This window comes from Micromys minutus (genome assembly GCF_963924665.1).
Source record: "Micromys minutus genome assembly, chromosome: 31".
Classification (NCBI taxonomy): domain Eukaryota; kingdom Metazoa; phylum Chordata; class Mammalia; order Rodentia; family Muridae; genus Micromys; species Micromys minutus.
Genome location: NC_137966.1, coordinates 4,065,131 through 4,080,344, shown reverse-complemented (window position 1 = coordinate 4,080,344; position 15,214 = coordinate 4,065,131). Strand labels below are relative to the sequence as shown.

Sequence of the window (15,214 nt, the reverse complement as noted above, 5' to 3'; positions counted from 1 at the left end):
GAGTGGGGGAAAGGATAATATTTTAAATGTAAATAAAAAAAATATTTAATAAAATTATTTTTAAATAGAAGGAGATGGAGAGATGGCTTATCAGTTAACAGCATTGGTTCCTCTTCGAGAGGTCCTGAGTTCAATTCTTAGCAAAGACATGGTAACTCACAACCATCTGTAATGCGATCTGATGTCCTCTTCTGGTGTCCAAGAACTGATACAGTGTACTCATATACATATAAAAATAAATCCACAAATGAAAGAAAAAGAAAATAGGAATAAATTCCTATATATACACCAGCACAAATTTTAAGTGTTCATAGCAGAAGAGTAGATGCACAGGAAAATCTGTGCATCCTCCAAAATAGTGTGTGTGACAAGAACAAAACTGTCCCACATCTAGTGAAGTCTGATGGTCACTGAAAGCAGGTATAACAAAGAGAAGTTTGGCATATTTTATACAATATCTGCATATATCCAGATATGTAGTTAAATGCACCAAATTCAAAGGCATTCAAACAAAGTTTTATTGATGTCCTCATTTAAAAATCTCCAAGGTATTACCCTACTGTGCTTGAAATGTGCATTTACCTAATAAATACAAGTTCAAGTTGGTGAATTCTTACAGGCTTCATATTTTACAAACTTAGATGAATTTCATAGCATTACATTTGCCTTTATATTTGATCTTGGTTTCTGGGACTACAACAATAAATATTTTATTATTGAAGTAGTAGAGTAATTTTGTAACTTTGTTAGACAATTCAAGTATTTACTCTTGGTGTTTAGATAGTGCATTACATATCCTCTTACTTCTTTATGTAGATTAATTTCAGCAATGTTAACACAGACCCCTACTCTTAACAAAAACAAGAGAGTAACCATGTGAAATAGGAGTGACAGTGTCCCCAGAACATACATTCCCCAACTAGCTTGTTCTAATGTGGAAATGGCTTTGAAGGTTAAAGTTAAGCATGTCGGTTTCATTAGAAAATGAAAACATTGCATTAAAAAGTTGGTTTTTATAAATCATGTATTAATGAATTGAAAACTTTCATCTTGTCATAAGGTTAGAGCCATTTAGTCATTCCAAATTAATATAATTGTGTGGTTAAACAAACAAAAGAAAGTTCTAAATCAGGGCATTTGAACATACTTTGGCAAGAATATCAGATGAGGAAGTTGTATAAGACAGGAGAATCTATAACAGCCTCAGGTTATATTGGATGATACCCTAAGCTTTGGGGTTTAGAGTAGCTAGTGGCCTGCTGAGTTTTGAACACACCAAACCTCTTTTACATTGCCAGTCAAGAAGCAATTGATGACAACCAAGAGAAGTATATGAGCCTACATAAATCTGAATTTAAAAAATAATCACAACTTCCCCAAATTATAGTTTTAATAAGTCAATCTTCAGCATAGCTGATTCTTACTTCTGCTAAATTCAGTCCACACTAGTTAATTTTATAGTTAATAAATTAAAACATATCTACTAATCCTTTCCAAGACAATTTTTAGAATGTTTAAATCTATCAACTAATACAAAATTTAATTATTGTATGGGAAATTCCTCACCACTTTTCTATACTAAATTTTAGCACCATGAAACTAAATTTGTATAAGCAGTCAATAAATATACAGAGAGATATTTTTATAACTACTATGAATAATTGTGTTTGAAATAACTTGGCTATTATGAAAATTAATTTCTGAGACAGCAAGAATCCAACCTTTAATAAGTTAATTGTCAAGTGATTGAATGTTGGTGTGTAAACTATGGAATTCATCATTCTCCAAAGGATATCCACATACCTTCCATAATTCTCCAAAGGATACACACATACCTTCCATAATTCTCCAAAGGATATACACAAACCTTCCATAATTCTCCAAAGGATATACACATACCTTCCATAATTCTCCAAAGGATACATACATACATTCCATAATTCTCTAAAGGATATACACACACCTTCTATAACAATAAGACTGATATCCTGAAATATTCTCACAAATTCAAAGCCTTTATTTCAGCTACAGTTTAAATTTATACTACAGCTGTAAGTCTGGGCACTAAGAAATAATTTCTGGCTTCCCAAATTCTTTATTTTGTGTTTTCTACCTTTGGGTCAACCCTCTGGATTTAGTTTAGTGCTCAAATTCTATCAAAATCCTACTTCCTCAAGGTCCTTGAATTTGCTCTTACCCCAAATCATTCTAATTTTAAGTATGATGTGTACTCAATCCTATGATAAGTTCAACTTCTCTTAATCAAAATAATCAAGATAACTTCTTATTCATCGTCCAGAGTGATTTTTTTTCCTAATCACTCTATGGAAAGTAAATTGCTATAATTTTATTTTTAATCAAATTACAAACCTTATTTGATTTTTTTCTCCTTTTTTAAATTAGATACTCTGTATTTACATTTCAGGGGTTATCCCTTTACCCTGCCCTGCTCCCATCCCTCCCTCCAGTTGCCTTCACAAAGGTGCACTTCCTTCTAATACCTATTATAATGTTAAAGTGTCATCCTTGTGTGTGTGTGTGTGTGTTTCTATCTTATATTGAGGATAAAATATAACCAAGAGGAAGAGGACTGTAGTGAAGATACACTAAAGACAGATGAACCAGGACATAGATTTATGGAATAGACTCAGCTACTTTAATTTCTACTTCCATTCCATAACCAGCTGAGTACTTAGGAGCTCAGGAGAGACATATTTGGCCATGTCAGCCAGGGGAACATGGATATAATTTTGTAGACACAGTTGTATAAAAATAACCAAGGATAAATTATATTAGCTACACAACTTTCTGGAGCCAGGAGAAATAAGTGATCCAGGTCATAGGTACACCATTAACTGTGCATAAGCTTCTTTCACTCTTCTTTAAATAATTATTTGGTACTAAAAATGCCAGGGGAAGGGAAACCTGGGAAGGATAATCCCACTCTTCAAGCCAATGTTACAGATCCCGGGGATGGAAATAAATGATTTTGCTCTGTTTGGGTATGAAGATATTCATAAATAATGGAGGGAAATACGTCCACATGAGCCCACTGAGAAATTAGGCAAGCATGTAAAGTCAACTAAATATCTTTTTCTAAATGCTGTTTTATTTCCCTATAAAATTGAGTTTACACAATTAATAAAAAGAGCATAAAAGACAAAAAAGACAAAAAAAGCGGGATGTCATATTTCGATTCTTTTTAAAAAGGATTGAATTGTTTGTTTTCACCAGCCTTCAGCCTAAAATGCACTTGTAAGTCCTTGAATCTGTGAAACTGTAAATGATCTACCTGCCAGAGAATCACCTAAAACCTTCAAAAACTGCTGAATATTTTCAGAGATTTTCTGAATATTTGCATATCTGCGATTTTATGGCATTGCTTATATTATTTAATATACAGTGAATACTATAAATTCTCTCTCTCTTTCTCTCTGTCTCTCTGTCTCTCTTGCTCTCTCTCTCTCTCTCTCTCTCTCTCTCTCTCTCTCTCTCTCTCTCTCTCTCCTGTGTGTGTGTGTGTGTGTGTGTGTGTGTGTGTGTGTGTGTTGACTTGCAATGTGACTGGGAAGCTGTACTTCCCTCCACAACATTGGCACTTTATTAATTTTTGTTTTCAAAAATAATTATTAGTTTTGTGCATATTATTCAGCTTAATACCTTCATTTTGAAGCAGGAAATATAAAAGAAGTGTGCAAACAACTCTAAGATTCTGAAGTGACTCTTTCATGAAAATTTCATGTGAAAGGTAGCACGGCTAAAAAAAAAATGAGAAGTAGATAATAAACTCATACACAGCAAATGTAGAGAAAAACAGAAAATGAACCTGATGTTTAGAAGCACCCAGGACCATTCTGTGTGGCTTACAAAAACCTCCATCATACTGTGGAACTCTGTCATTGGAAGCACACATGCTATTCTCAGATTTTCAGTCTCCAGGCCTGTGAGAAACATGTTTCCATTCATGTATTTTAGCCACAACCTATGATACTTTTACATAGCAATCCCAGCAGAGTATGTGAACACCTTCCTTTTATACACTATCACATGTCAAAGTTTGTCTGGGTGACCTCCAGGATAAGTCATGAGTGATTGAAAGTAGATTATTTAGTGCATTGGATATCTGTAGAACATCACACAACTTAGAGACTATGAGCAACAAGGACTCACCTAAGCCACTCATATGTATTTTTAAGGAAATCCAAGAAAGACATAGCTATTTTACGCTGCTAACATTTGTGCTAATTGATTATATAGATGCATGATTTTTGCAAACATTATGGTCTAAAGCTGTGAAATTTGCAGTGACTTTCACTGTTACACACTAGGAAAGTCATCTGCTAAATTATTGCTTTGTCATAACACAACTATTTTCAAATCTAAACACTTTCATCAAGAGAAATTAAAACATTTTCTTAAAAATATTCATTTAATTATGTAGATGACAACATTGTCACATAAACTTCAATGCATACAGACCATGAAGATGGCTAGATATATTAAAACTCAGCATTAAAAGGATTTTTTGATACATGTAATATCATCACATCATTGTGCTGAAAAAAATATGAACATAAAAGAAAATACATAAACACTCAATTTAATTATTATTAATTGAAAAGTAGAAATCTACGGCCACTTATATTAGTAAAATGCTACCAAAAACCTCATTTAACTACACACTACTTACTGATTTGATTAGGTTTTTATTAAACATGAAAGCTTGGGGAATTTGTTTTTCTGCTCTGTGACAAATGAATTGGTCAGAAACAAACATAGTGTCAGAAAGGTATTTTTGGTGCTGTTGCAGTAGCCTAGGTGACAGATGATTCCCCCTGCTATAATGACATTAATGAGACATAAAAATGAAGTTATTCATGACCATGAATAGCAATATATAAGCTTATATTTTTATCTTTCCTAGTAACCTCTAACCATTAAATGCATATATGCTCACAAAAATGACCTTGACTGTCAAGATAGGCAAACCAAGTGTGTCCTAACAATGACTGTAGTAATTTTGCATAATGAACAAATGTTAGTGGTTTGATAGTATGTACTGGGAAACAAACATCTCTGTAGTTTTAGTTGGGGATGTTATATTCAAGGAAGAGTCCTGTGACATGATGCACATCCTTTGTTCACATCAGTAGAGATTTTTCTGGTTCACAGAAATAATACACTTAAAGTGAGTAGTGCAGATATTCTAGAAATTACAGACCTTTTCCTCGGCTTAATTATCTCACTCCAGTTAAAGCAGGAAAATTTGTAAAATTTAGAAATAAAAGTAATTAGAAATTTTAATACTGTATATTTTGCACACTCACGAAATTCAGAGTTAAGAAGGGGAGACAGGATTACTGTGGTAGAGAGAAACATTTAAGAGAGAACACAGACTCTGGAAATGACTCCACAGTAGTAACAATGGTAATGAGCACAGGTGTATTCTTCAATCACTGCTCAAAGTAAACATGAGAAATGATCACCTTCCTTTTCTCATAAGTGACTGGGGCAAAGTACGTAAGTAAATGTCTATCTACTAATGAATGTCTGACCAAATACAGTTCAGCAGTTGGCCCTCTTAAAGGTTCCATCATACCTTAGGATGTACTGCCCGTGTGTTGTTTTCTCTTGGTTTGTAGCCAAATTCGATGGATTTAAAGTTTAAGAGTCTTTTGAAAAAAATATTTTTTCTTTCTTCCTTTTCCAAATAAAGAAATCATACAGAGAAAATTTAATGTGTTGTCCCACTATCTAATTAAATAAATTATTATTGAGCATACATATATATCCGAGGCAAGCAAATTTATTAAAATTATCTTTCACAGGACAGATATTAACTAAAAGAAAAATAATTAAATCTATTCCATATGGTTTCTCAAATAAAAATTAAGTATCTTAAACGATCATTTCAGTGAACATACCTGTTCATTGATCAATTAGTCTATCGTTGTAGTTTAGCAATTGATTATTTAAATTTTGTTTATTCATGAAGAGTGAAAATAGAAAGAAAATGGGTTAAGAAAGCAGTTCATTTATCAGCATGACTTCTAGCCTTCAGTCTTACCAAAATATTGTATATTGGAAATGCTGAACTTAAATAAAATTAAAATAAAGACTGTTGAGACACTAAAAATTTTTGTGTGATTCCTTATATGGCACTTACTTGGTTTTTCATTTAAAATAAGAATGGTACATCACTGTGGTTTTGGTTTTGTTATATCCAAGTGATCTTGCTGTAACACTTCTGGAGGTAACTACAGAGTATACTTGACATGTACACTTAAGGTGGTCCTAGTATCTTTGATGACTGTATTTGACCATTTATATTGAATTAATAAAGGCTAAGAGAAGCTATATCAGTTGGAGATAATAAGTAACATATTACTTATCAAATATGTGTTACTTATAATAAACATATATATTTCTACTTATATAACCAAATGTCTTGTTTTATGTCAATATACTATATGCTAGATAATATAATTACATATTATTTCAATATATTTTAAATTATATAACATATGTGACACACACATTGAAGTTTTGTGACTTTAGTCTGTGGCAAGCCAGCGGCATAGAACACAGTGTGGCTTTGATCACTGACCTTTGTCTTTGTTGTTATGTTTTGGGTTTATTTTTTAAGTAAATATATTCTAAATACTAAGGGGACATTTCAAAAACTGTATACTCTTCTTCAATAACAAACCTCATTTGCTTATAATTTTGTTATATGTATGAAAGGTTGCTATAGAAATATGCTTAAAACTTCGAGGAGCTACTATAGAAAAGAATGTCATACTGTTCAAACTGGGTAAGTAGAGGCTAATAGATGAATTTTCAAATGTTTGGGAATCTCAGGTTCACTGTCCTATGTTTTCCTAGCACCAGAACTCCGCCCTGCTTTTTTACAGCAGCATGCAGAATACAAACCTCTCCTGTTTGCCATTTACCTAGATAATTATTTCCATACCTTCCTGGTCATGTCCTGTACCTGTATGTATTAGGTGGACAACTCAGATTATCAGAAGAGATCTTCCATCCTGTAGGTGCTCCATAACTCGCACTTAGACAACACAGTAACTCTAACTCACATACTGTCCCATTAATAAATTAAGAAATTTGCCCAATGCTTTTTTGCTTTTGATTTTGAGATGAGGTCTTTCTATATTGCCTGTGCTGTCCTGAAATTCACCATGTAGACCAGGCTGGCCTTGAAATCAGAGACTTCCTAGTGCCTTGGCTTCCTAAGTTTTGGAAATAAACACCATGCTAGACTAATTTCTATACAATTTTGTGTATAGAATGTTTAACAACTAGGTATATCAAGTATATTTTTAAAAGCAACTTATAAAAATGACTGATATTTTCCAAACAACAAAAAGATCATTTTTTTCTTACAAAAGTATATATTGAATATTGACAAGGTATATTTAGTGGTATTTTTAAGACACTTTACCTAAATTTGACCCAATAAATTACAGAATTTACTTTCTATTTGGCCTACTACATAGACTTTTTATTTTTTCTGTAACTGAACGTGTATTCATGGCAGGGTTTCAATTACTACCAAGGATCCTTGCTTTTAAAACATCCCTTGTTTTGCCCACTGCTATGTTATTTTCTGTTCTTATGGTTTTCTTTATGAATGGGTGGAGAGTGTAATGCTAATGTTACTTATTTCCCATGTGCATGGTACTTTATCTATGCACCGCTGTACAATGATCTTATAATAATATAGAATTATTACCATGTTTATATTTGCTTACATAATACTACGAGGATTAATATGATTTGGAGTTAAATTTTATTTTTACCCTAAGCCCCTGATATGGAACTTAAAAGAGGCTTTTTACAAATGTTTTTTAAAGGATATTTGACCTCCAGTATGTGTATCTAATGAGAAAGGAAAAACTCTCCCAGGAGAGTGACATGAAAAGGCCTCTTCATTTCAAAACAATCAGTGTGGTTTCTTATACTGAGTTGCTTTCAGGTCACTGTACTTGAACAGCCCACAGTCTGTATAATAGTCATGCAAAAATGGAAATTTGGTCCTCACTAAAGCTGATATGTAGGAACTCCTAGGCAGGCTCTTTGATCCACTTCCTTCTTGGCTAAGCATATTTCTCCTTCTCTTAAAAGGAGAAAACAGTGTCTTCCTATACTAACAAGTCTGTTGAGGGTCCAAGGACATTGATATAAAAATACTAATCAAGAAGCTTCTAGTATGATGGAGGGGATTAAAAGTCAAGCATGTAATATATACATGTTTGAAATTTAAGCATCCCACCATTGATAACATATTGTCATTTCCTTTTTAATATTTGGTATGATTAAGTCAATTTCAATTTTTCATTTTTCCCTTTTCTAGAACTTTTTGGAAGGAAATTGAAGGGCAACATTGAAAAAAATTTCCTGTGGGTTTGCTTAATGATAGATGGAGTTTTTAAATGCTGATGACTTTTCATAGTAGTTCCTGCATAGTCAATAAATTGCAAATTAAACTATTAAAGTAAACTTCCATATGCATGTCCATAAAAGAAATGTACTTTTTCACATACAAACTCTAAGTTGAGATCTAAAAAGGTGTATATAGTATGTTCTTAAGTACACAAAGCTACCAAATAGCACTATTTGTCTAGGTACGTCGGTCTAGAGACCTACTGTGATTTCATTTAATGTGAGTATAATTAGCATTTGCTAATATCCCAAGAAATACTCCAAAATTTTTGGATTAAATATTTTAATTTGTCCAAGATCTATTGTGACCTAATAAATATTTTCTAGAATCGGGTAAAACTGGATATACTACAATTGACAAATACTTGAGATTTTTCAGAAACAACTTTTCCAAATTGATCACAGAAGGCTGCTTAGAATTTCTAACTCAACCATGTGGATGTTCAAACAGTATGGATTTCAAAACATTCAGGATTTCAGTGTAGACAATCACTCCATAATTTTTTTCAGATTGATGCCAAGAGGGAAATAAATCATCTCATTGGAGACATAGCTCAATTACAATGAGGTTTTATATTTATATGTTATAGAACTAAGTTCCAGCATAATGCATCCTGTGGGTAATAGAGGAAGACAGGACATGTTTGAAATCAGCTATAATTTAGACATACTTTAAATTTACTTGTCATGTATGTAAATACAGTGTAAATACAGTGAGCCTAATGCATGTGTGTCAATTCCATCTCATGTTCACTGCAGTGTGTTGAAATGGTAATGGCCTCCAAGCGTGAGAAACTAGATAACAGAATCACAAAGCAGATGAACTGGTTTGCTGGAGATAAAAAACCCAGAAGTAGCAGTAGGAGAATGTAAATGGGTTCATATGGAAAGATAAGTGTGCACAATGACAATTAAACATGACACATGTGCACAGTAAGTGCACAAGCATGTGAGCAGATACAACTTAAACTCGTTGTATTTTAAATCAGCCGCTATTACCCATGGTGTTATTGATTTCAGTTACTTGCCCTATGTTCTGTAAGTATGGTAGTCAGACAAGATTGCTTGAGAAACATTGACATTGTGCTTATATTTTTAAACATCTGTGTTTGACAAACTAAGATGCTATATCCAACAAGCAGCTATGGGCCTGATAGCACAATAAAAACAACACGAATGGTGTCCCCACAATCGGTCTTGACTCATTTTTAATATGAGTAGGAGTTATAAAATATATAAACAGGCTTTTAATCGTTAAGTTTGTTGTGAATTAATTGTTTTAGGCTTAATACGAAATGAATGTAAGATAATCAAAAGGTATTTGTAAGTTAATTATCTAAATGAATCCTAATTTTTAAACTGGTGTGGAGCAGAGCCTAGAAAACAATCCAGAGTCCTACCATGAGCTGTGCATACTGAGACATTAAATACAAAACAAAACCAAAAAAAAATTGTTTTGAACTCCCAGCTTGTAATCCAGGTGTTTGATCTATGGTGTGTTGAAGAAACAATTCTTGGAAGATCTGAGTCATACATGCATCCCCTTTTTTTTACCCCTTCATGTGGATGTTTAAGGCAGACTAATTGTAATCCTGTTTCAACAACCAAAATATCACATGTAGTTTTCTGGATAAAACAAGGTAAAGAATTTGTAAAGATGTAGAGTAACAAGTTGGCCAATGGAGATTAACGATGTAAGCAAGTTGGATTAAATTGAAAAAAGCAGAGTATCTCTTTTATGCTTATGGTTTTGGTTTGCAAAAGTGAAAAGCTGTATACAACAACATTATGGCATAAAACACTTTCAGAGTTTTCAACATTTCATATGGAACATTTTATTCAGCAATAGCTAAGGACAGAAGATACATATAAACATTTAAAGGATATTCAAAAATATGTATGAATGTGACAATAGTTAATTTAAAAAGATGTCATAATTTGAAATAGGGTGAGGATGGGGATATAGGGAACGGCTGTGAACATATAAGAGAGAGGAGAATTATTTAATTATGTTGCAATCTAAAATTAAATACAGTAAAAATCTTACAGCTATTATTAAAAATTAAAGACTGATTATCAACAGTTCAATCTAATTTGTTTCTGACCAGTCTAATTCTTTGAAAATAATTATCTATCACTCCAACTATAGTATAAGATAACTTTTGATAATCAAAATAAAATTACTTCCTTCATTAAAAAATTTTCTGCTATACTCGTTTATTTCTGTTATATTTTGTATGTTTTTACCTTTTAAAACTTGGACAGAATGAAGTGATAATAAAATAATATTACCAAATTTTAAAAGTTTGTCTTTAAACATACTTGCCAATATGTGTATTTGAGGTATATAGAATTTGGGACTACACTTACATAGACATTTATATAGGCACATATGCTAAAATTTTTCAAGAACTTTTTATACATGATACAAATATAGCCAAATATTTTATGGTTTTCATGTATGATTTTTATATAATTAGAATCCTTATGGATATGTAACGGATTTACTATGCCAGGTGACTAAAACTGTAGAATAGAAAATATTTACATATATTAACTATGATAATAAGTAAACTTTTCTAAGTAGGCCTACTACTTTAAAAGGAGCTCTGAGAACTTGTTAAAATGAACATTCTTAGACTTCACTGAGACCTCATGACTCAGAATCATCATCCAGTGTGTGGCTTAGGAATTCCCATCTTAGTAAGAGCCCAAGTGATTCTCACAAGTTGTAAACAAGACACATAGAAGCTAAGAAACTTAAGTCTGAGAAAAATCTCACCCTAAGGAAACATATAATATTCTAATATACTCATTCTGGTGCTTTGTTTTAAGATTTACTGTACTTTGAGTAGACATAATCTAGTGAGTTTAGTCATTTAATAGGAAACAAAGCTTATTTGAAGATTTATAATTAAAAATGCCCATTAAATGTTGCTTTCTTTTTTCTACAATGTTCAGTATCATTCTCCTGCTATTGTTTACAACATCGACCTTTAGAATCACATTTTGTTGTTGTTGTTGTTCAATATTGTTGGAACCACACTCATCAGCCTCTGGATCAGCTTTAAATATCAAAGCTTCGGTTTTCCATACTCAGCCATTCAGATAGAACATTTATGGGACTGCAGCAAAATTAAACTCTGATCATATACTCGGCACCAAACTACACTGGATATTTCCCCTTCCCTTACAGTGAGAATGCAAAAAAAATCTATCTAGAAATCTCATAACACAGAAATCCCATCATTTAAAACTATATTAAAGCCCACCTAGGCTACTCTTCTCATTGTAATATGTGACATCAAGCTTAAGTTTTTAGATGATACTAGATTCAAAAAGTGAAACCGTTTGAGAGGGAAAAATATCTCAAATACTATCCCATCACATGTAATAGTAAAGTAATATTTTGGATTAAAATAAGATCTTTAGAAGCAAACTACATAAGAATATACTTAGGCAGTCAATTAGAAATTGTTTACTAAAATTAATGGAAATAAAAACAGATACATCCCTCCCTGTCTGGTCTGGATTTTATTCCACAGGTTTCATGGCTTGAAGAAATATGGGGAAAGTAGACCTAATTTATTGATGCTCTGATCCCCCAAACAAAGTTTACTAACTTTCATAAAATGCATAATAGATAAATATGTGAGGATTTTGAATAGAAAATATTTTAATGGTTTTACTGTGGTTTGTGACTTTTGATATTTCTAGTAAGTGTTCCTTCTGTGGAAAGTTCTTCAGCCAGTAGTTCTTAATGAAACGATCTACTATGCTCAATGTTTATTGCCAAGGGGGTGGGGGGGACAAGAAAAGTGAGAACTGAGTATGAGCTAAGCATATGCTGCCTGTTTGCCTTAAGAAAGTGGAGCTTTTACTCTTTGTTTTGCTTGACTCTCTTCTGTGTCCAAAATCAACATGTTCTATTTCCAGTGCTCGAGAAAGATCAGAGAAATGTATAAGTACCTGCAACAAAGCTAAAAACTTGAAAAACCACAATTCCTTCAGTTATTATTATTATTATTATTATTATTATTATTATTATTATTATGATGATGATGATGATGATGATGATGATGATGATGATCACAGCTACTACATCAACTTCCACAAAAACTTTGGAGTGGTGATTTGATATTTCTCATAGGTTCTGCTGTCAGAGACTGGGGAGGCCATGACCACAGGAGTAGTTTGGTTTGTTTCAAAAGGAAATACACAAGTGACACATGGGAAGTGTAGACATCTGGCCTGCTGTTCGTTCTTGTTGCAAACTGTAATGTGGTGAGGGCTACTTCCACGGCTAGAAGCACGGTGCTCTATGCTTGGAGGGGCTCTACTCTCAGAGCCTAAGTTCAGGGAAGCACTTAACCATCTAGGGATAATTTCAGGGAGCACAGGAATCTGGCCGGTTCTATCCCCACTGTTGTTTGTAATAGAAGACTGTAAATCCCTCATGCACACTTGACAGTTTGGGGGTTGCATGCTCTTGGGTGAGCATGTTTTCAAGACTGCAGGCAGGCCAACTCTGATGCAGGTGTATTTCCTAAACATCCATTGAACTGTATTCACTACCTCGTATACAGTAGCCCCCCTCCCACCAGAAGGTAGGAGTAGCAATAACCAGTGCCCAGTGCCGGGTCCCCAGGGTTCTCTGCCTTGTCTTGGCCCACTGGCCTGACTACATGTCCTTTGTAGATGCAGGGGTGCTTGCTGTGTGGTTTGATTAGGGCCCTTAGCTAGATCGCTGTCCTTGGTGCTGAATCGTGTTTGCCCATCTGGGATTCAGCTGCCGGGTCAATGGGGCTGGATAGAAAACCTGGCTGACAGAAAGCTCAGGTGCAGAACCAAAGAAGACTGTAGTATATAATAAAACAGCTCTGTCCCCGCCCCCAATTCTCCCTCATACAGACCACGCTTGGGTTCTCCAGGACCCCATTTGTCATTTTCTCTTCCAGACCCCCACCCAAATGCCTTCAATATGGCCTCAAATGCCGGCGTGTGCAAGAACAACCCACTTCATAACAGACTGCAGCAAATTCAAAAGCTATTCCCCCGAACACGGAGTCTATGCAATGAGCTTTAGCGCTTTGAAACAAAACACAAACAAATAAAACCTAGTTCATTAACAAATAAACCAATATGTCCTTCCTCTCTCTTCTGTCTCTCTCCTACCCTATATACTCACTGTTCCCTAAATAATAAAGCAGAAATCCCAGAAGAGTGTCTCAAATCTGGGGTGGTCTCCCTGCTTCCACAACCCTGTCTCTCCCCCACATCTCTCTCGAGCCAAACGACGCTGAAAACGGCCCATCTTACCCTGGGTAGAGCGATAGCAGGAGCAGAATCCACAGCGTCATTTTCTGTGAAAATACAGGAGAGTAGACTGTACTTGCAGTGCTCCATGTATTTGGCGAACTCATCGCTTTTTTTTTCCTTTCGCCTCTCGCCTCTGGGTTGCAGAAGAACCCCTCCCCTTTGTATTATTATTATGCTGATGATTTGATGCTGGCTCCCCCCACCTGCCTCTAGTAGGTCCCGTCACTCAGGAGATGTATTGCTACCAGCTTCAAAATTAATATTCAGGGGGCAGAAATAAAGATCAGTACAAACGCTTGCAGATACCATCAAAGCGTCAGCTCAGGCAGCAGCTTCCAAGTCTGGGAGGATAATAGAAGTGAGGCAGGGGGATGGTACATGCAGAGATACACACAGGAAGACAAATGAGAGAAACAAAGAGGCGCTCACATTCAAGCCCTGTGTACTCACAGGAATTCCCAGGGGTCCGTCCTTCTAGGTTTGTTTATCTATTTGCTCTTTTTCTTTTTATTTCTTTCTTTTCTTTCTTTTTAGATGGGGCTGAGCTCCCTTTGTCTGGTTCTGTTGTGTGTTTGTTAAAAGAAACGGGGGGGGGGGGTCATCACTCACTAGAGGCTTTGCCTGATTAACTCACACAGTTTAACCATGAGGTCAAAGTGGAAGAGATGATCTAAGGCTGCAGGAAGAATTAACACATGTGTGAATTCTTGCCAGCACTTTTTAACCCTTTCTTGTAGCAACATACCAGGTTTTCCATTCATGGCACAAAAGGAGATGCTTCAGTACTCCTAAAGACAGAGTTACTAGAGAGTTTCTTTAACCCTATTTGAAAACAATCCTGAAAACTTAAATCATTTTTCATTTTGGGGGAGGTATAACAAGCAGTGATTTTAAAAAAAGTAGCTGAGCTTAGTGAACCATCTTTCTGAGAGAAAGGTTTGGGGAACTTAAATTGGAGGAAAGCAGATGGAATAAGGCATGGGGAGGTCAATCTGATGGAATGCTGACCCACACAGCTCCCTGGAAATAGGCGTTTAATCAAAATCACGGGCCCTGGTTTGTTGGTGCCTGTGTGTACCAGTGGGCAAAACGGGAGAAAATTGGTGATGGCAGACATTTCTGTTTATTCTCTAAGCTATGGCCTTTGTTTTCTTAATTTTAATTTTACGTGGTTTGGAATCAGTCTTGGAAATTTCTGTGTTAACACGTTTCTTTCTTGACCAAATGAGCCACGAGGTCTTAGGAACTATCTTCTTAGTCCAACCTAGTTAACCGACAATGGCCATCCATACTCTAACATCCTGAGGCAGGTGAATGACAATCTGCTTCCCTCTTCCTGTAGAATTAGCATCACATATGCAAGATGTTCATTTAGAAGTACAGGGGAGGCAATTGTCTCAACATTAAAACAAAACAAAACAAAACAAAACAAAAA

General features: G+C 34.6%; 1 protein-coding gene across 4 annotated transcripts in view; it reads right to left on the bottom strand.

Moving 5' to 3' along the window:
• The window catches only part of GABRG2 (gamma-aminobutyric acid type A receptor subunit gamma2), a gene marked incomplete at both ends in the record, with an annotated part of 78,091 nt that extends 64,208 nt beyond the window's left edge, over positions 1 to 13,883 (bottom strand). For all 4 annotated transcript variants that reach the window (XM_080942225.1, XM_080942226.1, XM_080942228.1 and 1 more), the window contains one exon: positions 13,780 to 13,883. In XM_080942225.1, the coding sequence (XP_080798351.1) occupies positions 13,780 to 13,883 (104 nt within the window). The remainder of the gene's footprint in view (positions 1 to 13,779) is intronic.
• Between the last annotated feature and the right edge of the window lie 1,331 nt (positions 13,884 to 15,214).